This window comes from Vanacampus margaritifer, chromosome 11 (assembly GCF_051991255.1).
Source record: "Vanacampus margaritifer isolate UIUO_Vmar chromosome 11, RoL_Vmar_1.0, whole genome shotgun sequence".
Taxonomy (NCBI): domain Eukaryota; kingdom Metazoa; phylum Chordata; class Actinopteri; order Syngnathiformes; family Syngnathidae; genus Vanacampus; species Vanacampus margaritifer.
Window position 1 is genome coordinate 18,051,023 of NC_135442.1, and position 27,984 is coordinate 18,079,006.

At 39.8% G+C, this 27,984-nt stretch overlaps 1 protein-coding gene across 3 annotated transcripts in view; it reads left to right on the plus strand.

Moving 5' to 3' along the window:
* The window catches only part of kdm6a (lysine (K)-specific demethylase 6A), a 50,617-nt gene that overhangs the window by 8,274 nt on the left and 14,359 nt on the right, over positions 1-27,984 (plus strand). The window contains exons 3-17 of one of the 3 annotated variants that reach the window (XM_077580536.1): positions 854-962; positions 1,059-1,108; positions 1,509-1,567; positions 8,131-8,251; positions 18,367-18,421; positions 18,809-18,843; positions 21,174-21,267; positions 22,621-22,747; positions 24,316-24,414; positions 24,749-24,968; positions 25,210-25,350; positions 26,032-26,124; positions 26,225-26,302; positions 27,255-27,362; positions 27,442-27,825. In XM_077580536.1, the coding sequence (XP_077436662.1) occupies positions 854-962; positions 1,059-1,108; positions 1,509-1,567; positions 8,131-8,251; positions 18,367-18,421; positions 18,809-18,843; positions 21,174-21,267; positions 22,621-22,747; positions 24,316-24,414; positions 24,749-24,968; positions 25,210-25,350; positions 26,032-26,124; positions 26,225-26,302; positions 27,255-27,362; positions 27,442-27,825 (1,773 nt within the window). Of the gene's footprint in view, positions 1-853; positions 963-1,058; positions 1,109-1,508; positions 1,568-8,130; positions 8,252-12,505; positions 13,008-18,366; positions 18,422-18,808; positions 18,844-21,173; positions 21,268-22,620; positions 22,748-24,315; positions 24,415-24,748; positions 24,969-25,209; positions 25,351-26,031; positions 26,125-26,224; positions 26,303-27,254; positions 27,363-27,441; positions 27,826-27,984 lie in introns of those variants that run through there. The other 2 variants (XM_077580537.1, XM_077580538.1) reach the window with 2 other exon arrangements.

Here is a 27,984-nt window from a genome sequence, read left to right on the forward strand (position 1 = left end):
GACCTACTTGGTCAAGTGTCACAAAATAGGGATTGTCAGAAGAAGAATTCAACAAGGATTTTGCAATCGTTTAGAAGATTGATGCATATTTTAGTAATTTGACCTTTTACCTATAATCTGGCCTTTGAATTTGACCTTATGGGTGAGTGACCCTATGTGACCCAATATTTTTTCATGAAATGTAATCTTTCAAATGTTCTCTGAAACATATATGTTTCAAAGATATACTTTTTTTTGTTTAGAAGCAATAAGGAATCAAAGTATCCATACCGTCAGACTTGCAATAAATATCGGTATTCAATTTTCAACAAATATTAAAAAGAATATTTAACTTTCAATGGATGGACTGTTCAACGAATATCTGAGAGTGTGAGTACTTTGACTCATTATTACTTTTCTGAAACTTTGTCATTGGTAAACCAGATTCATGTTGAATTACTGCTACCAACAGGTATTGTCCTTTCCACTCTAATGCAACCAATTTGACCGTATGTTGGCTTGATTGATGGTATGATGTCTGCTTCCCCCGGGGCACCATATAATAGTGGGTGATCTGAAGCACTTTTGAAACTCAAATTGTGCTCATATCTCAAGATTTTTTTTTTCCAAGTTTCAGGTTGTATCTTGAAAAAATATAAAGTAAAATGTAAGCCAAGGCACTCTTATCTTAAACCGCGCCTGTATTATGGTAAAATAGTGGCAAGATGTTGCACAGTTTTCTGACACGTACAATCAAAATTTGCATTTAGTCATGAGTATGACTCCTACCGGTAATCTCATTTTTTTGTTACACCTTGTGTCATTAATCATAATTAGGCCCACTAACATTAATGTTGCTTTTTCTCCTATCCAGGCTGTTCGCTGCTATAACGCCCTCATCCTGAAAGCAGAAGGGAAAGTAGATCCTGACATTTTTTGTCAACTTGGCCATTTCCACCTTCTGTTGGAGGACTATCCAAAAGGTTTGTGTAATGTTTTCAAATAGTCATCTTATTTTGGTCAGCCTGCTTTTATTTCTATTTACATTTCTGAATTTGTCTTCATATCCCTATTCTCAGCATTATCTGCATACCAGCGGTACTTCAGTTTACAGCCGGACTACTGGAAGGTGAGTTTAGAGTACAACGGAATAGCTCAAGTCAATGTGCGAGTTTTTTCCTGAAGGCCATTTTATTTCAACTACACAGCTGCGTCTAAATACTGTTAAGATTCTACCAAGGTGAGAAAGGTTTCCTTTGTGGCTAATTCGGTATCACCGGCTTTCAGAGTATGACCAATTTGGTCGCGCAAGCTCTCTAAATTCTGCATGGAGCGAGTAAAAAGAAAAAAGAAAAAAAGAGTTGCATCACTGTGGGGGGTGGGGGCAAGGGGCATTGGGATGGTTCAGTCTTTGCGGCTTGCTTTGAAATCCTCCATTTGGTTAGTCTAGACTAGCCCAGTGTCAGTTAAGGGGTTTGATAATTAACCCTGCTGTAGATTTGAAACATGTTGTTTGTATTTCCCCCCAGAATGCTGCTTTTTTATATGGGCTTGGCTTGGTCTACTTCCATTACAACGCATTTCAGTGGTAAGTACTAACTACTTTTTTCTTTTTCTCTATGAACGTGTGAGCTAACCTTGGAACAAGTGGATTTTTGCCAGTACAAATCAAATGCAAATCAATCTTGCTATATGAATGTGTCTGGTCAGGCCAATCAGTGAAACAACAGGACATGCCATAAATGGCGATAATCCGCCTTGACTGAATACGAAAAAAAAGCTTGTTGTGAATGGGCAACTGGGGATACCGATTAATCCTGATACAAATCTATAAATTGATTATTGCGTTTTTTTTTTAAATTCTAATTCAGAAAATACTAATCAGCAAACTTGTACATGTACACTGTAAGATTTGTATAAAAATGTATTTATCTGAAAATTCAGGTTGCAGTCTGTTTAATGTTTGAACAGCACTGAAATAAAATATTAAGGCTTAATGTTCCATTAATATAACATTCTTCTATGCTTAATGTGTAAATCCTAACCCTAAGTAAGGCGTTTTGTTTAGTATTCCCATTAAGAAATTGATGTTTAAAAATCGATTCGGCCCCATATTGAATCGATTCGAGAACTGCGCGCTGTAATATCGCGATATATTGCCGAATCGAGGGGTATAAAGAGGCCTGTAGCTGGATTTATTACATTTCATCCCACTTTGAAATCAGAATAATCCTCACAAATTAAATTACAAGGATCCAAAGTACAGTGCTTTTCACTGAGCGGAGAGCTTCTTTTTACCGAGTTGACTGCCATTATGATTTCAACTGAGCCATGAGCCCAGAATTGTCACTGGGCATTATATTTTCACAAATTTGCAAAATGGTGAGAGTGGAAAGACCTACAAATGTTGGTCGGGGCTCAGTAAGAGTATCTGCACAGCACATCTAAAATACATCAGAGGGATTAAATATCTTTAGTTTAGTTCCCCTTGAATACATTGGTGGGGTATCAGCAGATACTCAAAATCAAGGGACTTGGACTCAAACTCACATAGAAAAACATGATCAGAACCTCCCTGCTTATCATACAGCGACACATGGCAGGGGTATTGAGTGATTTATTATGAATCTTCACAGTCCTTTCCCACCATGAATTGACCATTTACAGGGACGCCATCCCAGCTCTCTTGCGGCGCAAATATTTCATCCGATGGTGGAATATTGGTGGAATGCTTGGCCCCTCCACCCCTCATGCACCATTGTGTGTCCTTGAATAGGCTATGTAAAAGGGGCTGTTGTTGTATCTCACTGTTCTGTAAAAACCAAGTTGAGGCAACGGCATGTTATCACAGTAATTGATAGGACAGTAATGGCAGCAATGGCGACAACATTGCTATTTGCATGTTCAGTTTGTGTGAATGTGAGTGGGGAATATAATCACAGTTAAAGAGATAAGATGTCACGTTTTTTAACCGTGAAATTCATGCCATACAATGACTGACCAATCTCAAAGTGCCCTAGCTTAATGTAATAGCTTGCAACGTGACTGTAACCCTCGTTCCTCTTTTAGCTGCAGTCTTGTCTCACGCTTGGTGACACCAGTGAGCTTTCCCAGCATTCTCTTAGGGCTCTGCCAGCGTGGGAGTAGAGGGTGATAGCAGAGCATAGTGATGGAGGAGTAGGAGGGCTCATTGAAGAGGAGGTGGAGGGAATGAGAGCAATGAGTTCAAAATGTGTGTGCGCGTGTCTGTATATGTGAGCTGCCTGAGAGGGGTTTTGAGCCAACATGCAGTTGTTAATGTTAGAGCAACAAAAAACAGGGGGTTTATTTGGAAGCTCCAGTACATGTTTGTGCTTGTGTGTGTTGTTTTGTTATTTTAATGATAATAGATGAAACGTGTCTTGCTGGTGTGCTGCCTTTCACAAATGTAGCAGTTCTTATATGTATTTTTTCTACATGAGCTATTTACATGAGGAAACTTATATTGATTACTTAATTATTTAACTAAATACAAGGTGTCCTCACTTTATGACAGTTGCGTTCATAACCTGGCTATGTAACCTGAATATTAAGTTGGAACTATGGGTGTTCTATGCTGGGGTTTTTTGCTGCAGATTCCCATACTAAACAAATTGAATAGCTGCACACTTAAATCACATGAAAGCTCCACATAGCAACAAGTTTGTTTGATTTGCTGCACAGCACACCCATGCAGTGTAAGGAAAGGGGGAGGGGATGCTACACCGCACATAGGCCGGTCTGTAGTTGGCTGCATCGGTAGTATATTTTTGTAATTATATCACAAAGGACATTTGCAGTGACAATATGGGTAATAATTACTGAACAATATGTGATGGGTGGTTCTGAATAACAGCATTTGTATTGCCCACAATATTTAAAACACCCTTTTTCCTCCAATTATTATATGAACAAATTGCAAATATTGCGCAGGTGTATAAGTGACACAGCTTGAAATGGGGTGGAAAAACTGACCAGGTAGTGTTTTCCCTGCAAGGTTCAATTGTAACACTAATTACTAATTGTAATTGTAATACCTGTTTTTACTCTTGCAAATTGCATGAGTCAAGAAAGTAGGGCTGGGTGATACAGCCCAAAATTCATGTCACGGTATAAACTGCATCCCTTCATGGTAACGGTATATATCACGGTATAGAATTAAGTGGGTTTTTAGTCATTTGCTTACTGGTTTACGAAGTCCTTTATAGAAGCTAAATGGATTAAAAAAATAATAAATTTACTTTGGATAACAACATTTATTGTGCAAATCTCAAATCAAAATTAAAAGTCAGCACTGTGGTGCAAATATAGTGGAAACAAAAAATATAGCTGATATTTTAAATGAAAACAGTACAACTGGCTTAGAGCAAGTATTCACTTGAAGATCACAAAGGCATGCACAAGTGACCATTGTAAACAGCACAAGCCTAGGTTTTATATAACACAGAGACAGAAATAGTTGCAAATAGTGATGGAAAATGCAGCTTCATGAACCACTTGTGATTATTTTTTTACTCTTATTTGTTAATTTGTTATTTGTTTTGCTGAGCGCGAGCCGTGCGCAAGTCCGGGATGCAGATATGATGACATCATCAACATGCGGCATATAATGACATAGTTAACATGCGCTACCGCGGCAAGACGGTAGAGTCAAAATCTCTACCTTAGGCAAAATTTACAACGTATTTAGAGTATACCATTTATATAGCCCAGCCCTACAAGAAATTCCATTATTATCTCCTGTGTGATTGATCCTCATGATGTAGAGGCAAAAAAAACTTCAGCTCGTGGCGTCATGTTTTGCAAATGTGTTTTTAGGATTTTCTTTTTATCTGCGATTGTTTAGGCAGTGGTTATTGTGCCGTGACCAGCAACAACCTGCGAGCATTATTTCGCTGTGAATGTCTCTGTTTGGCTAATCAGAGAAGCAAGAAATTCTTGGCCTGCTGTTTAATACCGTGATTGTTTGTAGACATTTACAAGCGGTTATGAACAACACAAATTTGCACGTTTAGCATCGCAAAGTAACATCTAGGTGACGAGTTGCTGGTAACGGCAAATGAAACCCCAATATTACTAATATTTGGGTTTTAAAAGGGTTATTGCCTGCATGTAAACGTAGTCTATGACTTCATTTTCAAAAAGGGGTTTTGATTAGTGTATTGAATTGACATTTATGTGCTGTGATTAAATTAATAACAAAATTGTTTTTATTCACTATGTTCAGTGTACTTAGTACAGGAAGATAAAACGCTGAATCGCTGTGAAAGTCTATAGCGTTTAATAGGGCTGGGTTTAAAATAACGATATATCGATATCTAATCGATATTGCTTTTCATAGCCCAATATCGATTCATAAAACCATATATAGATACTTTTAATACGACTTGTTCCGGTAAATTAATGTGCCCAAGGCAAGCACGTAATCGTTCAAAACCTTGTGTGAGCGTTGTTCAAATGTGCCCTTCTGTTATTCAGAGTACCCCAAAAGGAGCCCCGTGCTTAGAAAGAAAAAAAACATCGCATCACGGGTCTCCCTCTCGAAAAATACACACATGCAAACACACACCGTTTAGACAGATCCACAAAAGCTTTTCTTTTTGCAGTAGTTTTAAATGGCTTACCTTAACTAAAATTCTGCGTCACATTGGAGCCAAAAGTAGAATCCTGATCGTTAACTGCGCATTTTGCTGCTCTAAATAGTAAATAAGTCATACTACACTATAACTTACACAAGACTACGAAATACTTCTTCTACTTCCATTTGATGGTTGTCGAATACTTTTGGTTCATTAGCGCCCCCTTCTTTAGCATAGCAGGTGCTTTTGGTGCATTACCTCCACCTTATTAAACGGTGTGCATGCATGTGGCAGTAATTAAACTGCACATTAAATGAAAGAAAAAGCGAAAGACTGAACACAAATACCCTTCAAAAGAAGTAAGGTAAGAAATTGGACATAAAAACCCAAAATGTGAATGCATAATTATGCACTATGACTGTGTCTCTTATGTCAATTTGTTTTTATTTATTTATTAACCACTGGGAGTTTAGCATAAAAACCGTCAACAGGAATGTGAATGTCGTGATTTGCCAGAGTGTTTTTTGCACTTTGTTTACATTGTGCTGTAGTTGTAATTGATTTCAATTATTATTTATTGTTTTGATCAGGTCATGTTCAATAAAATATACATGATTAATGTAACTGCATTGGATTAAATTATAAATGTAAATATTCATATCCTTACTAATGCTCCAAGTAAGAGAAATAAGTTTATACTATTTGCAACATTGGTACTTCTGAGAATGTCTTCCAAATAAAAGTGAAATTGGTACTGCATGAAATCCTTCACTGAATTGAAAATCAATGTGAATCATAGATCAAATCGAATTGGGCCCTTCTGAAGCAAATGGAATTGATTTTGGAAATCTGAATAGATACCGATCCCTAGCGTGCAAAGTGGATTACAGCTTGTTGATCAATCTCAATCAGTTTATCATAGCATTGTTATAAGCCTCTCACCTCAGGGATTTGGACCTTAAATCCAGTCACTTATTCAGACAGACAATGCTGACATCATGAGATCTTAATCCCTGTGTTCAAAATAATTTTGCACATATTGTATTTGTTCATTTTCCTAAATGCCCAATGTGATTTACACTGAATACATTTGTTAAGCAACAATAACATGTTTTTTTTTTGTTTAATCAAAATTACAATACAATGTTCCAAATAAAGCATAACTGTAAAAAAGAAAAAGGGTAATTCAGAGAGAAATCTGCAGTTCTCACGTCATTACATCAAGATCATGAAAAAAATCAATTTGTGCAGTGCAGAGGACGTGAGATCGAGTCCGGGCTTCGGCATTCCTGGGTGGAGTTTGCATGTTCTCCCCGTGCTTGCATGGGTTTTCTCCGGGTACTCCGGTTTCCTCCCACATTCCAAAGACATGCATGGCAGGTTAATTGAACAGGTGTGATTGTGAGTGTGAATGGTTGTTCGTCTCTGTGTTCCCTGCGATTGGCTGGCAACCAGTTCAGGATGTACCCCGCCTACTGCCCGAAGCCAGCTGGGATAGGCTCCAGCACCCCGCGACCCTTGTGAGGACAAGCGGTTAAGAAAATGGATGGATGGATGGATAGAAGGTTTCGCTTTTGGATAGCTTCTGTTTTAAGCAAATTTAAAATGACAGTGCGTAATCTTTAATGTCATCTAGTGGTGAACTAATTAATTAATTCAATTTAAAAACCCACTAATGATTTCAATAATATGCAAAAAATATATTCTATCACATTTGCGTACATTAAAAAATATATATAATTGTGGATCTCGTAATCACTAATTATATTGCACAGCTGGAGGCGGAGCCTCACCTTACAAGAGGCTGCCATGTTTCACCGCCATCTTCCTGCTTCAGATGCCCAAAGGACAACTTTGCAAACGTAGTTGGCCCTGGTGGTGCTTGCATCGAGTGTCAGACCCAATGTAGACCGTCGCTTACCTTCCACAGCTGGGGCTTGCAGGTGGTGGTCGCTGAGTCCTGTGATTCGGTCTCCCGTCGCTTTTCACCTTCCGCTTTCCTCTCGCAAGGTCTTAGTAGTTTTTTTTTTTTTTTTAAACTAGCTTCTCCCGCTAGCTGCTCTTGTCAGCTGCTGGTGAGGATCAATCATGTTTTTTGGACATAGAGCTTTTCAGGAGGCTTGCAGGCTGGCTACATTTGAAAGCCACTTCCACTGGAAATGGCTTTTTTCTCTCTGTACATGAATCCTGACGGTTAGGAGTGCCATCTAAATTATGGGAATACTTGATGCCATATAGACCAGGAAACAAATAAAAAATGAACAGTCCCATGTTACAGCACTTGTTCTGTCAGTGTTTACGTGAATTGCTCAACTGCGCAAGATGGTGCGTAGCTGTGCAAGAATATGTCATTATTTTGAAAATTAATCGGGTTAAACTCTTTTGTCAGGGAATCAGATACCATTGATATTTGCACTGTTGTTTATACACACTGCATAATTAATGAAGGACAATGGATTTTCAGTGGTGTGTTGCTTTAACAACAAGGTTGTGCGAGAATATGGTCATGCAACATGTTTACCAGTACATAATCAACATGCATAATCTTTTGCAGGGCAATCAAGACATTTCAGGAGGTGCTCTACATTGACCCAAGTTTCTCCCGATCTAAAGAAATTCACCTGCGCCTGGGCCTCATGTTTAAAGTCAACACAGACCATGAGTCCAGCTTAAAGGTACAGCCACTCTAAAGTGCATTGTGAAATTTGTCACTTTTTTACTTGCGACTGCTACCTCTGGCCTAAAGCGTAACTGCAGCCTCTGTGTCAAGCTTGTGCATGGTGCGCGACTGCACGTGTGAGTGTGCGCTTGAATAAACTTAGTTAACTTATTTTAACTTTTAATTTTTAGTTTGGGCTGAGGTTTGAACTCTGCTCGTAGCTAGCTTCTTTTTTCTTTTTTTTTCTTTTTTCAGCTTCTATCCCAACTGTGTCGTTTGCTCGCTAACACAACCCTATATGTCCGCGGGGATGAGCATGACGTCACCCTCCATCGCGCCACCTCTCCCCACAACTAAGAAACTGTGGAGTGTTTGTCTCTTTTTACTCGTATGGCCATTTGTGGAGCATGCATGATGTAGAAAAATCTTTCACATTAACATTTTGAGCTCCACAATGCATCTTTAAATTTATACATATTTTTTGCTGCCCTTGCATCAAACAACCTGCAACCGTTTTGAGAATTGTTGCTCGAGAAATAGTTTTTGTTTTTTGATGGTTTATACAGTCTTCACTCTTCATGTCTGGTTATATGATAAAAACCTGGACGCCTTTGTCCAACCTCATCACACCGCCCAGATTAACAAAGACTGTTTGATCACCTGTCCCGTCTATCAGAGGGAAGCACCACTGTGACCTTTTTCTGACAGAGTAGCGAGATGTCCAGACAGTCACTGAGAGCAGTCGAGAGGGATCCCTTAGGGGACTACCTGCTATCTGATCTCAGGCCTCATATTCTCCTCTGGACTTTTTACAAAGCAAAATCACCAGTCATTCAAGATGATAGACGGCCGTGTATATGTGCGTAGAATTTACAGTAAAAGTCACTAGTTGAACCACCATTGGACTTGGCATTGAGTCTGGATCAGCAAGTTCACTATTTGAGTGCAAATACTGTCATTGTCATCTTGGATTTAGATTATTTAAGTGCAGCTGCTGCAGGTTTGATGTAGGGTTGTCGCGATACCAACATTTTGATTTTGATAATATACCTGTGTATCGTACATTGAGAATGCAACTTCTCAACTTCTACCACCGCCAACATTTTGAAATAAGTAAATCACAATGGAATGATTGCTGACAGCTAAACAACTTTAAATTATTTTTACTGGTAATAATTCATAAAATATGAAGGATATTATTTAGAATATGATGAAATATATTTGTTCGGACATTTTTAAACTCATTAGTGTTAACACATTTAACATGATAACACTACTGAATACTGAACCCTATATCCATCTAGTACTGTACAAAAGTATTGGGCCATCATTTGTTGTAATGTTGTGATCATATTTCCCACAAGTCATCAACTCTATAAATGTTAACCGGTACATTGAGATTGTGTAAAAGTTGGTGTATAATGTTACATATTTGTGTGTGGTGGTTTTGACGCAGTTCCCCCACAGAACTAAGGACTGGTAGCCAATTGTTAAGTTGTGTGTTTTGGTGTGCTGGGTAACCGTATTACTTCCTTGTTAATATTCTCAGAGCCACTGTGGTTTCAGGACAAATATTCAAGTGCACCTCTGGTGCCCCATTTTGAGGTATTGACTGGGAAACCGGGCAATATTGTAGGGTTTGATAAATATCTGGTTTTCCCATTTTTGTATCCAATCTTGTATTTGCCGAAGTAATTCCGCTGGTTAATTCTCATGCTTGTCGTTGTGTTGGTGCGGATGTGACATCTCCACGTTGACAGACTGTCACTCACGCCCATTCGTTTCTATTGAGTGATACGCCATATTGCTTCCTATGGATGTAAATCAGTCAGCTAGACACTGATATTTATTTATTGTTATTTCTGTAAACGTAAAGTATATATAACCTGGCCCGTCAAACAGGCTTCCGGTTTGTATACAGCGGGAGAATACTTAACTTACAGCACCTTGTCTTTCGTGTCTCATCTGTCAGTAAACGCGCGTCGTCAGTGACTAATTCACGGACTTTTCAATCAGTATTGACTGACAGAGTTGCGAAAATGACTCTTAATTCGGCAAAAAATGTCAGGTTGTATTGGGAGAGACGGCGGAGCCAAGACGCCTGCCAACTTGGTGACGTCATAGCTTCGCTCTTTGCCTTTGGCTGCGAACACTGGCTATCTTGGTGTCATGACAAATACTTTCCGGAAACAATTATAAACTTGCTTTAATACAACCAGTGTACCAAAAAATGTGTTTGTGTGATGCAGTGTTTCTCGATAAACCATATATAGTTTATCTTCTGAGCACCACAGGTACACTTTCAGTAAAGTGTTCTTAGATGTAACTCATACGCCACCAAGGTGTTAGTTGGCTCCACGATAAAATAATTTTGTCTGCTAGTCAAGACTCATGACCGCATCAGGAGTGGGCTTGCCGGGGAAGAAGTAAACGACCATAAATAAAGCAGATTCTCTTTACATGAAAAATACAAGTCTAAACACAAGTAATCCCAGTCTATTAAATTACTACCCTATTTAAGCGTGGATAGCAGTACATTGGGGACCTTATAATACTGTATTTGAGGACAGAGGAAAAAAATAGACGGTCACGGAGTGTGAGTCCGCTCGGCCCATCTGTCAGACATGGAGGCTAAAAAAAGCAGGGTTCCAATGTGTCCTGGAAAACCTGGAAAATTATTGACCTATTTTCCAGTCATGGAAAACACAAGTAAAATGTCAGTGCCTCACTACTAGCCATGAACCTCGCCGCACATCAGTGGTGAGCAGTCTGAGCCCTTTAATCATTAGATTTCATATCCAGCACACAATGTATGCCCAGCTCAAGTGAACCAGTATGAAATGGGAGCTGTGAAAGGCCGTTTCTTCATTTTTGCTTTGGCCCACACCGGAAAATTACAGGAGGCACACTTGCACTTAATATCACTATTGCTTTGTCTGCAAAACCTTGCCTTTACCTCTAAGAACCTAATCAATATATTAACACAGGGAGATGATGCATAACATTTTCTGTGCAAACGCCTTGGTTGCACATTATCAAGCCATGCAAGTTTTCACGTGCTGCATATCCTCTTTCAGCTTTGGATGCAGCCGTCTCTCTTGAATGCTGGCTCTTTGCCAAAATCACACACCTTCACATCAAACATGCACACACACACACACACACACACGCACGCACACAGTGCGACTGGTCCACTTACCCAGCCTAGCACATAGGATATGAGTACACTGAATGGAAACGAGATAATAGGAAAAAAAACTATTTTTGTTTTGTTTTTTTAAATAGACAAATCCTACAGTTTGTCACTGATCCTGCAGGATCAAATTCAATGGTGCCAAGTGACTGCAATCTGAGGACACATTTAAAACCACACTGGATTATGTGTAAATGTTGCATGATGACCTCACTGTACTGTACTGTACTGACTCAGTTAGAGATTGCCAAATTAGCCAGTAGGGAGGTGAGATACGTGTGTGCCCTATACAACAGAACCTCCAAAGTTATCGCGTGAAACTATTTCAGTATTTTGAAAATTAAACAAGTGAAATTGGAGCACATCACGAGATCTCATTTCAGCCAGCATCAAATAATCCATCCATGTTTGGATTTTTGTTGAGTTTTAACATAGTTTTCAAAGTGGTGGTAAGAGAAGAAATTCAAGGATAACTAATCTGATGCATCTAAAGCTGTGTTTCAGTGTTATGATGTGTTGATGGCCTCTTCCTTCTGCTAAGCTATGTTTACTTTATTTGGTAGGTTTCTTATTCCTGTTCTTGTACACATTTTCATATTTGTGCCCACTCGAAGGATAACAATGTTGACCAACTGTTTGTGAACAGAGAAATTTGATTTGGATCTTTTATGACTGGTCTTGTATTTGAGTCCATCTGTTTGTGCTGTTTGAGTTGTTTGACAACATTAAACGTAGAGTTAAGATGTACGCTGCTACGTCAGCTTCTCATGCTCGCTAACCGCTGTCTGGTTTATCATTCTACATCAAATTTTTATAGCGTTTTTCTGTCCACTCAAAGACCCTTTACACTACATAAAAAGCAAATTATAATAAAATAACAGTAAGATGGGGAGTGGAGTGTATAGGAGCCAGTGTCAGAGTCAGAGATCTCTGCCATAGGACAGCCAAGCCCGAGGAGTTGTGCGGATGTGCAAGGCAGTGCCACAACCTAAGCCGCAAAGAAGCCGACTTTGGGTGGCGGATAAAAGCTAGGTTTTGGTTTCCGGATATTTTACAGGGCCTTACTCAAAGCTTTGTGTTTTGTTAATGTGAATGTATGTGTGTTGTGTTTAATGAGTTAATATTTGTATTAGCATTTGTGACAGTAAATGTAAATAATGAGATGCATGAGGTGCATCGGTTATTGTTTGCGAAAAAATGGTGTTGAAAGAGTAATTTATTTTTAACTGTAAAAAATGTAGGTACTACTGGAGCTGGTGTAGCTGATTTGCAGTATTATTGTGTCATCTCTTTCTCTCTGCACCGACCACTGCAGCCGTCTGCTGAATAGTAATCACTGACACCAGAGTAGACGAGAAGAGGAGGAGGGGGGTAAAGGAAAGTAAGACAGCAGTGAGCAAAAGAGAGAGTGGGAGAGAGAAAGGCAAAAGATATGAGGAGGGAGGTGGAATGTCAAGCTAACAGTCAGTGCCGCATTATCAGCCAAAGTGTGAAGGGGGAGGAAGGTGAGGACGGGAGGGAGCTGCAGGAGAATGCGTGAGGGCTTCCAGGAGGCGGCTGACGAGCCACCGTAACATAGGTAAAATTTCTGTGCATGTCTGATTGTGGCAAGTGATATTCTGCGTCACTTATGAGGCAATTTAAAGCTGGTGTGTGCATGCATCTGTGTGCATGTGCAAGGCGCCGCCGGCCCTCATGCATACTGGTTGATGTTGATTGTCTATCTGTCCGTCACTGGCTCCTGAAACATTGTAGGGCCATATTGTGAATACATTGCTTCGTATTTTAATATCAGCGATTCATAGTGTAAATTTGAATCTTGTGTGTCGACATCAAGCCAGCACAAGCTATGCTCATGATTTCTCCAACTGACCCAGGCTGAGCACGATATTTGCATTGTCTCTTTATCGCAGCGATGGGCAGCCTTTGGCATGTGGGCTATGTATTGCCCCCTAGAGCAATTGATGCACACCGCCATGCAATTCAAAAACCGATTATCAAACTTTGGCACAATTCTACACCCACACACTATGGGCAAAATTCCAAAACTCAACCATCTCTCTAGTATCCTTGGTTCAATTGTGTTTACTGTGGGATCAACACCCAAGGAGGGGAGTTTAAGTACAACCACTTGAACCAAAATGGCTGACTTTCTTTTATGCATATTGGTCCCAGGTAGGTGCCTAAAAAATCTCCTCTGTGACGGAGAGCATTTTGATTTAACTCTCTGTCACTACTTAGTAGGTGGTCATGTCCAGGACCCTAAAATATCTAGTTTCAATAGAATGCATGCACCCACCACATTTTAGTATGTTAAAGCAATATTAATAATAATAAAAAAAAAAAGATGATTTAGCGATCGTGACAAAAAAAAAATCTATATAATTTGTTTGTGTTTTTTATACATTTTGTATGGCCCCTTAAAGAAGAAGTGGAGTCTAAAATACATCAGATTTTAGTAGCCGTTTCTCAATATCAAGAATAGGGATGCATCGAAATGAAATTTTTGGGCCGAAACCGAAAATAAGAAATGCTATACCGAAAACCGAAATGCCCCCCAAAAATTATGCCATCGCGGAGTGAGCAACTGAGCATTTTCTGGTGGTGCAATTGCACTTTATAGTCAATGTCACAGTGCTTCGCACCGACAGGCACGGATGCGTGCGGTGCGGATGACGCATTTGTAGGCTATTTGGAACGGGAGACTAATCATGAATAAAGACTACGTTCTTGTGATGCAACGAGTCGGGTCTTGGTAAGCCCGGTCTCAAGAATGTACTTCCCAAGCATGCATATCTTACTGGCGTATTTGCGTAATTCATCGCAGTTTTATCATGTGACTAGCTTTCAATCAATTTGTACTACTCTGTTGATGTTTCAAAATGTGTTTGTACAACATACATCAGTTAAAAAACATACTTAAGTCCTTGTGATTTTGTGAGCCGTCATCAGTGGCGGCCCAAGTACTGTTCCAATCGGAAGTATGCATAAGCCAAGACCACGCAGATTTCCCGAATGTCATTCTTTTTTGCTAGCTTAAACCAAGGATCCATCGGTTGTTGCTTGGTGTGAAGGCTTGGCTGGGAAAATATCCCAAGATACATTTCGTACTTCAATGAACGAATGGCAGCGGCGAAGCATCACTTCCGGCAGAATAGGCACGACATGTGCATTACTGCCCCCCACCAGCATCACATTTGGAAGTATTCCTCCCCTTTTATGAGCGTAAAAAAGAACTGTTTAACGTGTAAAGTACAACTTTATTAAATCTAGTCCTTTTTTACACAACTTATTTTAACAACTGCAATTTACAATATTATATATAAATACATTAATATATATTAAACATAATTTACTATACATTCAAAAATATTTTTTAAAGATGTACCACAATTTCAGGAGAATCAGATCAATACCTGCAACTCACATTGGTTTTTTTTCAGAACTTTCCCCCCCCAATATAATCCTAAATTGGATAAATCCCATGTGTAATTTCAAATGATACTTCTTTAATATATTACTCATAATGATATTTTGGCCATCCTAAAGAACACCTGTGGAATAATCATGCTGTCTAATCAGCATCTTGGTATGCCACACCTGCGAGGTGGAATGGATTATCTTGACAAAGATATCACCAGAGATTTAGACATTTTTGCGAACAATGTTTGAAGGAAATGGTCTTTTGTTTATGTAGAAAAAGTTTTACATCTTTGAGTCCGGCTCACTAAAATTAGAGCAAAAACAAAAGTGTCTCATTTATATTTTTGCTCAATGTATTACCGTAAAGAACATTTTTTACATGACTTCCCCTTTAAATGGCTGCCTACTCTACTTGGATTACCCACGGCTGCGTATATACGTTTGTGTAGATAAACACTGACATTTTTGCCGTAGAGACAGAAAATAACGTTAAAATGTCGCAATCAATGTACAGTATTCAAGGGAGGCCCGTTAAGCGCATAGGATGGTGCAGCATATGTTGTTCCTGACCTGTACTACTAAAACCAAGATTCCTTGCAAATAGAACTAAGTGAATGAGAAGAAGAATAGAGCATGCACACCAGGCCACCAATGCCCCGTTCAATTGAGGTATTCCAAATATGTTTATACAGTATGAACAAGAATTCTGAAAGAGGTTTTTGCGCATTCAAATGGCCTTTTAGATCCAGAATATTGCCAATATTCGGATTTTAAAAGGGTTAATGCATGCATGTAAACATACTCAATGAAGACGAGATCCACTTGTAAAGGGACTAGCAAGTGTACAATATAATCAGGGGTGCACACAAATAATATAGCGTGGTCCTCATACAAGGACCAGAGGTAATTGTTTGGTGCTCATTTTTTGTTGTTTGGTGCTCTTTTTTTTCTCTCCCACCGACCTCACGGAGAATTGTAAAGACGTACAGCCCATCTGGGAAAAGTAGGGCCCATGGGCCACATCTGGCCTGTCCATAGCCTCTGCAGCCTCTATGAACTCAAACTAAAACATCAAGTATGTGCTGCTTTTTTTTATGTGCATGTGTCAAGCAGTGCAGGCGAACAAGATCAAGCAGCAACTTGGCTTCAGTGCTGCCAACTTAGATATTGGCTCTGTATTCAGTGACTTAAAGCATTCTAGCACTTTTTTTTTTTTTAATGAATAGCGCCAATGCCAACTGTAGTCTTCATGTTAGGAACATTCTTATTTCCAGCACAACAGAGGGAAGAGCGGAATTTGCCCTGGTAATGATTCATTAGTCCTAAGAAAAGTGTTTTTTTCCCCTTATGTTAGCACACTTTATAAACATAGAAGAAAAAAGGACACTAGAAAAAACTGTTTTTGTGTAGATTGGTGACTGAATGTTATATTTAGAGATGTCATTTTGATGTGAGTGATCACACTTTTTTTCACCAGTTTTAAATTCAAACCTTTAAACAAACTATACCAGGGCCACATAAGTGACAATACAATACTAATACTTCTTTATAAAAAGAAGACATTACATTCATATTTGGTGCATTTGAGTTGGCATGTTGGCATGGACCTTGGCAAATGTTTGAGCTTACCCACATGGCAGCTTCAGCTATTTTAGCACAGTTCTCTGAGCAGCAGTCCGGTGCCTGAAATGGTGTGGCAAAGTGGAAACCTGTTTTGTGGTCAGACGATTCAAAGTTCTTTGTGGAAAACTGGGGAGCTATGTCATACTGACTAAACAGGACAAGGACAACCCAAGTTGTTATCAGCACTCAGTTTATAAGCCTGCATCTGTGATCGTATAGGGTTGCATGAGTGCGTTTGGCATGGGCAGCTTCCACATCTGGAAAGGCATCGTCAATGCAGAAAGGTATATTCTGATTGGAGAACAACATATGCTCCCATCCAGGCATCATCACTTTCACAGAAGATCTTGCATTTCTCAACACGATAATGCCAGACCAGTTACAACATCATGGCTGCGTAGGAAAAGGATCCGTCCGGGTATTGAAAATGGCCAGCTTGCAGTCCACTTCTTTCACTTATAGAGCACATTTGCCGCATCGTAAAGGGGAAGGTGCAACTATAAGAAAGCCCAAGATAGTTGAACAGTTAGAGAGACGCGTGTTAAACAAGAATGGGACAGCATTCCTATTTATATACTTGAGAAACTTGTCTCCTCGCTCCCCAGATGTTTGCAGACTGTTGTAAGAAGAAGAGGGGATTCCTCACAGTGGTGAAAATGGCCTTGTCCCAACTTTTTTGAGATTTGTTGACACCATGGAATTAAAAATCAACAGTTTTCCCTTAAAATGATACATTTTCTCAGTTTAAACTTTTGACCTGTTCTCTATGTTCTATTCTGAATAAAGTATTAAAATTAGGCACACCACATAATTGCATTCAGTTTTTATTCACAATTTGTATAGTTTCCCAATTTTTGGGAAATTGGGTTTGTAGATGACCGTCCCGTCAGTATCGTCCCCACATTCATCGGCTCAGCTGTTGAGTCAAGCAAGCAGCCGTTTTCACGAGAGCAGAGACAGTCAAGCTGGCCGTTTTTTCATTCGCACCGTGATGGCAACTTAAAAATAAAAGCTTCATAATAATAGTGTAGATGGTCATTGATGACTTTATTAAGTAGTCTTTTATTCTGAAATTACCCCGAAGAAACAATCTGGGAAAACCTTCTACAAAATGTTGGATGGTGTTTGTGGCACTTTTGATGCATTCAACTAGAGTGACATAGGTTCTGCACCATTGTGGTTGGTGCCCCAACTATCTGGGTTAAGAAAAACCCAAATAAAAGATTCAAAACAAGCAATCCATAGATTCAAGTGTGTGTTTCAAGCTGTATTTCAGTATTGCATCATAGTTGCTCAGGGCACAGGTAAACCAATCATGGCTCACCAATTTTCTAAATCTCAGCCGTGATTCGTCGTTATCTGAGCCCTGAGCAACTGTCATTTTCAGTCGACAGCTAGTGCCAAAATGGCCACCTCCTAAAAAAATAAATAAATAAAAAACGGGTGGATTTTGCTGCTCAACTTATTTTCTACGCAATATTAATCAGAATGCCATGTTTAGACAAGTGAGGGGACATAACACAAATTGAAAAAAATGGGCTTGACTTAGTTGGAAGGTGGTGAAAGGTGAAAACGGAAATGTAAACTAACATAGATTGACTTACCAGTAAGTGGATTCCAATGTTTGTAGTGCCTCACGCGCACGCACACTGTTAATTTACAGTACTGTACTGCTGGTTACCCGAGCTTCATGGTGCCAAAAAGTGCTATGATTAATTTCAAATTCACTACTTTGATGCTCTTTAAATGTTTTAACATGAAAACGTAAAAGGGTGCAGACTACAGTATAATTCCACCCTTCTAGGTATTGTAAAACTGCAGTTGTAACTTGGTACCCTAACAAGAGATTGAAAGAAATTGAAATGTTCTTATCCCCCTCCCCCTTTCTGTAGCATTTTCAGCTGGCTTTGATCGACTCAAACCTCTGCACTTTGTCCAAGGCTGAAAGTAAGTTGCTGACCACTCACTTCTTTTTATTGCAAATTTGCTATGAAAAATCAATGCGTCTCCTACCTAAATGACATGTCAAAAATGTGAGGAAGTAAGGAGATTATTCCCTTCTCTGCTGCCGTTCCCTCCCTAAAAATGAGGTTGCCTAGGAGACGACGAGCAGAAGAGAACTGCAAGATCTCAAATGCACACTGCACTGCACATGCTGACTGCCTTTTCACATCACATACATACACCCTACTGTCCCGCTCCCCTCCTCCCATCTGTCTTACATCCTGGGTGCAATTTGTACCCACTGCGAGGTCTATGGGGTGAACATGTAATATTGATTTTGTACAAGAAAATACTAATTTGATTGTCTGCTTCTGTGTCTTCCTCCCACAGTTCAGTTCCACATTGCTCATTTGTATGAAAGCCAGGTAAGCGACACACCCTCTTTTTTTCTTTCTTTTTTCCTGATCTCTGAATGATATGGTGTTTTAATTGAGCATATTTGATGTCTTAAATGTTTTTAAATAGTCCTACATTCTCTAATTAGGGCTTTCCTGTGTCACCAATTAGCGGGGGGGATTTGTGGTCACGTTAAATAGAAGGGTTAGGGTTATACAATTACTCAAACTATCCCCACATATAAATAACATATACAAACACGAAAAATATTATATATTGTGTATATATACAAAAACATTTCTCAGTGCTCCTCGAGTTTGCTGTTTTCTTATTTGCAGCTTTTGCGTTCGTGGATGTTGTACTCTGATTCAGAAAGTTGCATTTGGAATTAAGACAAACATTATTAGTAGGGCCCGACCGATATTCTTTTTTTTTTCTTTCTTTTTTTTAGACCTATGCTGATACTGATTTTGGGCAGAAAAAAATACAAATTACTGACTAACCCGTTGATTATTTAAAAAAATACAGGATATAATGCATAAAATTATTCCCCCCCATTCCTTTTCAATGGGTATCACTTACGCACAAACGTTTGCAATTGAGATTTACTCTACTTTGAATGACAAGTCCATAGTTTGACCTTATCAATTATACAAGGTTATTGTATAGATTTATGTGTCAATAATAAAATGTGTGGTGCCGTGCATCCATGGTGGACACACTTAAAGTGAGTACAGAAGAAAGTTATGATTGAATTCTGCTAAAATAACTTGTTTTTCACACATTGGAATTAATTTGTACCTGTGGGTAGGTGTTCCCGCAGCATTTATGTGAATATGCGTTATTTAAAGGAAAAACACTCCCAAAGTGGATGCTAACTCCCATTAGCATTTGAATGGGATCCTTCCTTCTCTTTTAGCATTGGCGCTAGGCTAGCGACTTTTTAAAAACGAAACATGGTTTATATTTAAATTAGTGCTGTCAAAGTTAAAGCGTTAACTGATTAATTAATCACAAAAAATTATCACCATTAATCATAAATTAACACAGATTAATTGCACTATTAATTTTCACCATAGATTATCCTTTAGCGTGAGAGCGGATTGCTAAATTTAAGGTAGCACAAGTTGTGTTTGAGAAATAAACATAATTACTTGCATTAAAGTAAAACATTTAATAAATGTTTGCGTATCGCATTTAGAATATTTGTTCACGTAAAAATATTGGGATGCATTTTTTTCCATTTTAGATTATGCAAATAATTAACTGATTAGAAAAAGAGGAGGATGAGCGTGTGCAGTGGATCAAATTTTTTTGAAGACGTCCTCATAACATTAAACGTCAAAAGAATGAATGAACACATAACCAGTGCTTTTCAAATTTGGTGGGGACATTTTTTTGATAAAAAAAAGGCTCTTTTTTTTTTTTTAATTAAGCGATTAATCGTGATTAATCAAAATTCTAAAATGTGATTAATCTGAATAAAAAATTAAATCGTTTGACAGCTCTAATTTAAATATACAGTGGATGTAATTCTTATTGTCGTGTTTAGTTTTACAGTTGACTCAAACAGAGGTGTCAGTAAAGAGCTTAAAGGACGCTTAGGGACAACAGAATAACATACGCTACACACTTGTTGCTAATGCTACGTAAGCAAAGCCAAACGTCATTGCGGGCTTCGGGAACCAATTACTTCTGCTTAATGTTGTACTAAACGTTCGCATTCGGAGCTCTTTCATATCACCAACAGCACACAATGTGATAATCGGAGTCCATCACTTGGACGTTCTTCATTGTTTACACAACACAAAATGATTTTTGTCTGAGTTGATTTGTAAAAGAAGAAAGGGGGACGGGGTAAAGCTGTATTTCGACATGGTGGGCTGGATGCGGCCTCGAGTTTGACACCTGTGCTTTCAAACCATCAGATAAGATGACCTTTATTGACTTTAGAGGCGGTAAAATCGGGCTGAATATCAGTCCGGTCATCTTTGTATTTACCCTACTTTAGTCAATAAGCATATGCCTTCTGTGATCTCATCTGTGCTTAGTATTTTTGGTTTATTTCAGATGCCAGGTTGGTAAGGTCACAGAGTCAAAATAAACAGTGTCTCTCGTTTCATGCACACACAACTGCAGTGGTGTTGTAGTGCCCCCCTAACAGAATCACACACGTTAATGGTCCAGACGAGTTGTGTCTGGCCTTTACTCTTGCTCAGACCCTCCCCCTCCCAAGTTTGTATTTGTCCAGACGGTCATTACAAGTGTGAGGAGGTCTTTTGTCTGTGCGTCTCATGTCATAAAACACTGTCCTGTCTTGACTGGATCGACATCTGTGTCTCTGTCCGTTCTCCTGCAGAAGAAGTACCGAGCAGCGAAAGAAGCTTATGAAAGCCTCTTGCAGACGGAGAATCTTCCTGCTCAGGTGAAGGCGACCACACTGCAACAGCTTGGTGAGTGTCACTGGATCCTTGTGACTACAGTATTTCATGCATGTGGATGGCACTTAGGAAGCGACACGTTTGTATTTTTTTTTTAAGCAGATAAACACAAAGGCCGCTTTTCTTTTCTTTTTTGCTCTTTTTTTTACTTTTCAGAGTACAAATACTTTAGTACTCACAGGTGCCATGTACCAATACTTCATAATTGCATTACGCTTTAGAATTGTTATGAAAATGTATTATTGTTAAGCGTATTGGTTCAAAACAAAAACATTTTTGAACATGACTATCAAGTTATTAATACCCTTTTAAATGTACTGTAGAGCTTGCAGTGTTAATTAATAAAAATAGAATAAAAAACGCTACCATATATGTTAAAACTGAATATCATTAAAATGACCTTTTAAAAAAAAATCATTTCTTGCTAGCCACATTATTTATTTATTTTTTTAGATCAAATTAAATATTTAACTGTGTAAATCATTTCACAGCGTGACAAACTGGCCAATCAGAAACTAGAGGCAGGAAAATTCTTGTAATGCCGGGGGGGGGGGGGGGGGGGGGAATTGGGGATTGGTGTCCCTCACACTTACTGCCCTGTTGTGTTGAAAGCAATTTAAGTATTTTATGGGACGCATCAGACAATGGCGCTGATATTTTCTAATTATCTGATTCTGTTTTGCCTTGTCATTTGAAGATTGCATGGCTATGCTCTCTTGCTGGGTTCGCGCAGATAAATTGTTGGTCTGTGATGTAGTTATTTTTACCAAATCTGTGTAAAATAGAATAATCTGCATATTTTACTCAAGCCATTTTGAAAGGCTGCTTCCTGATGTTTTTTTGTTTTATTTTTATATTTTTATTTTCCTTCATGGCAGAATGAGTGTAACTTGACAGCATTAAAGCTGAGTACGCACAGAAAATGATGAGGAACATGATAGCAATTGAACAAGCTTCATGTAGCAGTTAAAGCCTGGATCTAGCATTTTATACTGATGGCCATATTTAGTATTCCAAGTTCTTTTTCCAGTCTCATCATAGACAGACAACAGCCTACCCACCCCCCAGTAGTAAAACACATTACCAGTCTAGCCTGCTTGGGTTGTTATGGAGATCAGTGGAGCTTGCTACAGGTGTGTAGAGTAGTAATTATGAGGTTTGAAATAAGAGCACTTTGGTACCTGTAGTGTAGTGATACATGAAAGGGGGGCTTGTTTGTTAATGCTACTTTGATTTAGCACTGTGAGGAACACACTGCTTTTTTGATAGCAGTCAGATCCACCATGCTCGGAATCTGTTGGTGCTCAACCCTAACGGTGTTCTTAAAGAAAAAGGCTTTAAGGTGTTTTGTTTTGTCTCCTGTAGGCTGGATGCATCACACGGTGGAGCAGCTTGGGGATAAAGGCACCAAGGACAGCTATGCCATCCAGTGTCTGCAGAAGTCTCTAGAAGCAGACCCAAATTCTGGCCAGTCCTGGTACTTTCTTGGCAGGTGAGACAAAAAAATAATAGCTTCTTAACTTAATTTAGTGTGTGTGTTTTTTTTTTTTTTACAAATGTAACCCTTAAGAGGTTGTTCCGGAGGCTTGGTAAAAGGCGGGTTAACTTACAAATAGTTTCAAGTTTCTGATGTTTTCTGGTGCCTTCCCTGTTAAATTAATCAGACACGGCAGGACAGGATTCAAGCTTGTCTCCCTTTATTGAACTATGGAACGAGGCTCACTCAGCTACACCTCTCTCTCTTTTTGTTGCGCTCATGACATGTGCAGTACAAAAACACTTCAGCATGTAAAACTAAAATACAAAACCAAAATCAATAATTTACAAAACAAAAATGTGCCAATTCCAAGTACATAAAAATACACATTGGTAAATAACGTGTTACACAAACGAGGCAGTGTAACCAGATTGATAATTGTGATTCACTCGAGGGAGTTTTTCACATTATCAATCATTGGTGCGGTTCACTATGCTTTTTGCAAGAGGAGCAAATTGTGTAATCACGTCGAGCTGAACACATAACGAAAATAGAAGAAAACGTGAAATTCCGACGTGCTGCATTACTTCCCTGCATATTTTTGCCGTTATTAGATGCAAAATATTTGCGAGCGTCAAGAGCAGCTCATTCAATGGAGGTTTTGCGACGCTGTTTCTATTTTTGGAACAGCCTCGTCAATTGCGTGCACTAACCCGAAGGAGCCGTTGCACTCAGTGTGCCCAGCAGCGTGGCTAAACAGAATACAGAGGATTATGAATGAATTTAGCACAATACTACTGGGCAAAATTACAGATTTTTTTTTTTCTACTTTGGGAGGGGAGGAAATATTCGGTTTTAAAAAAACGCGGCCCAGAGTTAAAAAACTGAAATTACTTTGCGGCCCACCAGATGGCGCTTGCCGCGGCCCAATGATTAAGAAGCACTGCCTTAATCACTTCTTCAATGCGCCGTGGCATTGCTTGCGGGTCCTGAAAACCCAGGCTTTCTTGATGCTTGCTGTCAGCTCTTTGTTTTTGGGTCTGGTGGCCGTCATTTTCCTTTTGATAGTATTGTATTACAGGGAAAACAATGGCTACAATACAGTACTATCAAGAGGAAAATGAGGGCCACCAGACCCAAAAACAAAGCGCTGACTGCAAGCATTAAGATCTTTTTGCCTTAATCACATGCCACTGCGCATCGAGGCAGTGATTAAGGCAAAAAGATCCCCAACCAACTAGTGAAGATCGATGACATATCGTTTTGAAAATACAATGCACCATCCATCTTTTTTTTTTTCCATGCAAATTACCGGGAAGTATGCATGGTGACTTCTTTACATTATTCAAATTTTTTGACATCCTGTTTTTGTGGGTTTTATGAGCTGGGAGCACAAATAATGTAAAAATAAACAAATACTTAAATACTACACTTAAATTGTGGGCCCTGAATCTATAATCTATGAAAGTTTTACTTTTTATCTTCGAGGATATTTACATTTTTTGACGAGCATCTGTAATGTTTGTAGTTTTCATTTTTTTCACCTATTATTGTCACTCATATTCCTCTATTTCCTCTTGCAGGTGCTACTCTAGTATCGGCAAGGTGCAGGATGCATTCATCTCTTATCGTCAATCCATTGACAAGTCTGAGGCCAGCGCTGACACCTGGTGCTCCATAGGGTGAGGAAGAAGAAACAATGTATAGCATACCGCCCGTCATGCAGAATTGTTGCTTAGGAGCTGTGACAGAAAGTTAAATGTACCTTTCCCTTTTGTACCAAAGATGGGAATTTCCCCAACGATGTGCTTTTTCACAGCGACATGGTATCCCCGCATTCAGATGATTAGATTGTCATCATAGGCCTACACATAGGTCTCATCCTGCCGCTGTTTTGATACTATAACAAGGGGGGGGGGGGGGGGTTGTTAAAAGAGATACAATTTTACCCTATTCATTATTCTGGCTTTTTCAAAAACATGAGAAGAGGACCCACCCTTTTATGTTTGCCTTCAGGGTGCTCTACCAGCAGCAGAACCAGCCTATGGACGCACTGCAGGCCTATATCTGCGCCGTACAACTGGACCACAACCACGCTGCCGCCTGGATGGACCTGGGTACGCTCTATGAGAGCTGTGGACAGCCGCATGATGCCATCAAGTGCTACGTCAATGCCACTCGCAGCAAGGCCTGTGTCAACACTGCTGCACTCGCTCAACGCATCAAGCTGCTGCAGGTAGGCTGTATTCCTTCAGTAAAAGATGTACGCACCCTGCTAGATGTGGTTGAGTCATTTGGTGAATGTGTGTTGAAATCATTTTCATATCTGATGAGCGAGATATGAATTATCATAATTTTGTGCTTTTGCAATGATCATACGTCTTCATTACATAACACATTTGTGATATGTTCTCCCCAATTTGTGTTGCCTTGTTGGTTCCGCACTGAAACGTGTGTCTTGACACAATTTCTCCTAGGCTCAATTGTGTAACCTACAGCCAGGTAGTCTGCAGAATAAGAGTAAAATGCTCCCTAGTATTGAGGAGGCGTGGAGCCTGCCCATCCCTGCTGAGCTCACGTCCAGGCAGGGGGCCTTGAACGCTGCACAGGCACAGCAGGTGAGAGATCCAGCTCCTACTAGAGACCTCAGCCACTCAGAAACAAAATGAGTAGTTCTAATAGTCTGATTTGCATCTTGATATGGACATAAGGACCTAAAGATGCAGTGAGGTGCTGATTCAGAGGGGGACAGTGAGCTGTTGATTTTTAAAGGATTTGTCAGGTGCAAAAATGATGACAGGGCGCGACAAGCATCATACACTGCATTTCATGTAAAGATGTATGAATCTTGCATCAAAATTGCTATCCAAGACATATTCCCCATGGAATCTCATCACATTCGGAAACAGAACTTTAAAAAACAAAATGTAATTGAAATAATTTGACTTAACCCAGCCAAGACCCAACTGCATGTTTGCATATTGATGCAATAATATTGTTGCATTATTCCACAAGCACACCATTATGACTCTGATTAAGACCTTAATCAATAGTTCTGATTAAGTTTTAAGGTGGGAAACCAAGCTGTATTTTAATCAGAGTGTTGTCATACATTCTTTATTTGGAAGCATGTAAATGTAGTGTGTGTATGCAGAGGATCCATGTCTATTTTCCCTCCCCTTCTCTTTTGAAAAAGGACTTCATTGGTTTTTTTGCGTCGTATTGTTATTTTTTTGTTTTTTCTTCTGCCAAAACGCAGATGGTCGTGATCATAAGCTGTTTCTCTGCTGGATTTTTAGGCTTGTAAGGGGGATGGAACCCAAAGCACCAGCAATCACAGCGACCTACAGGCCAGTCCTGCCAAAAAGAAACGCACTGCCAGCCCAGCCAAAGTAATGCCAAGAGCTGCACATTAGCGGCCATTCCGCGCACATTGCAATGTGAGCGAAAATACTGATTCCCGCCTTTCCCCAATCCTTTGGTTATGTGCAGAGTGCTGCAGACTCGTGTGCAAACAGTGGCAATCAACAGCCAGTCCACAGCTGGTACCTTACTCCGCAGAAGCTTCAGGTTAGAAATATCTTTATTAACTCATTGTACATTCAGTTGCACAGGCCCCCAGTAGACTGTCTGTTCTGATTAACACTCTTAATTCACCCTGCATGTATTTTTTGTGATTAGAGAAATTGTAAGGTTAGGTGAGCAGTGACAAGACAAGCCAATCCTGTGGCATTGTCACTCCTTGCTCATGATACGCCTCTAGAGAACCAATAAATTTCAAAGAAGTTCTATTTCCTCCTTCCTGACCGCCACATGGCGGTGCTTCAAGCACTGAATGTTCCCTTCGCACATGCGCAGTTTGAGTTATGCATACTAATATAGTCACTGGGTGATCCTAGAAGGGTATAAGTTCCAGTATCACCAGAGGTTTGTTTCCTTCGAAATCTTAAACACGTGTACACAAGGATTCCGAGTGACAGGACACTTAGTCCTGTCACAGTTGTCTGGGACTCATAAAACCGTAGTTACAGTTACAGCCACAGTAGGTGTCTGAGGCATTGAGAAAGAAAATGTGATTCTTGGCACAGGTCTACCCTGTGCTTGTGTGAATTTTCTCAGTTTTTCTCCCTCATTCAAAAAACATGTATGCGAGGTTAATGGAAAACTATAAAGTTATAAATAAATAATAAAAGCACTTTCCCAAATCCTTTTGGTTCGATATTTTGCCAAAAGCTTAGTTTATCATCGTTAATATCGTTATATCAAGATATCCGGCATGAATATCAAGATATTAACTTTTACCCATATAGCCCAGCCTAATCCATGTTATACATGTTGTTTGTCTCAAAGACATTTTTTTGACCTGGACCTTAAATCTCTACTTGAAGACACCTGATCTATTGACCATGTTGATAAAGGGCCCCCTAGTGGCAGACAAAGAACACTGCATGTTTACAACAAATAATAAACTCCTTTTATTTCAACGCAAAGTGAAAAGGTATATAAAATGTGTCCTTTGCAGCTTCTGGAGCACTTGCGGACCAATAGAGCCATCCTCAAGCCCCTCCAGGTGCAGATGCTGGATCAGCTGGAGAACCAGTTCTCACTCATGCAGCAGCATCAGCAGCAGGCACATATTTTTTTGACTTTTGTAATATTAAAAAACTAAGTATACAGAAATCCTCAGTTTTTCCATCTTGCCTTGTCAGGCGAGACAACAGGCAATGTCAGGTGCCCAGCTGCAGCCCAGCCTTCCCAATGGTCCTCAGGCGGAGTCCCCCAACTGCCGTGAAGGCCTTACCCGTTCATCCCCCCTGAATCACGCAGCCATCAGACAGCAGTGCGTTGTCCAGCCCACGGCCAACGGAGCATGCTCAAGTCCATCATCTGGGCCACTCGACACCAGGTCCCCAGGTGGGGACCACGCCGCGGTGTTGGGAAGTGGCAGCACAAGCAACGGAAACGTGCCTTACGCGCAGCAGAACTCTCTACCTCACAACTGCACAGCCGTCAGTCACCCCAGCACCAGCAGCGCTAGTCCCGCTCATCCAGACGAGACGTGGAGGAGTCCGCATAGCAACGCTAGCACTCAGGTAAACAAACATTGTCTTTTTTGTGCCCCTTTTACGGCAGAAGTTATACTACCAGTACTCAATTCAATTTTATTTATATAGCACCAAATCATGAAAAAGGTTGTCTGAGGGCACTTAACACATGCAGCAAGTCAAAGATCACACCACTGTACCCCAACT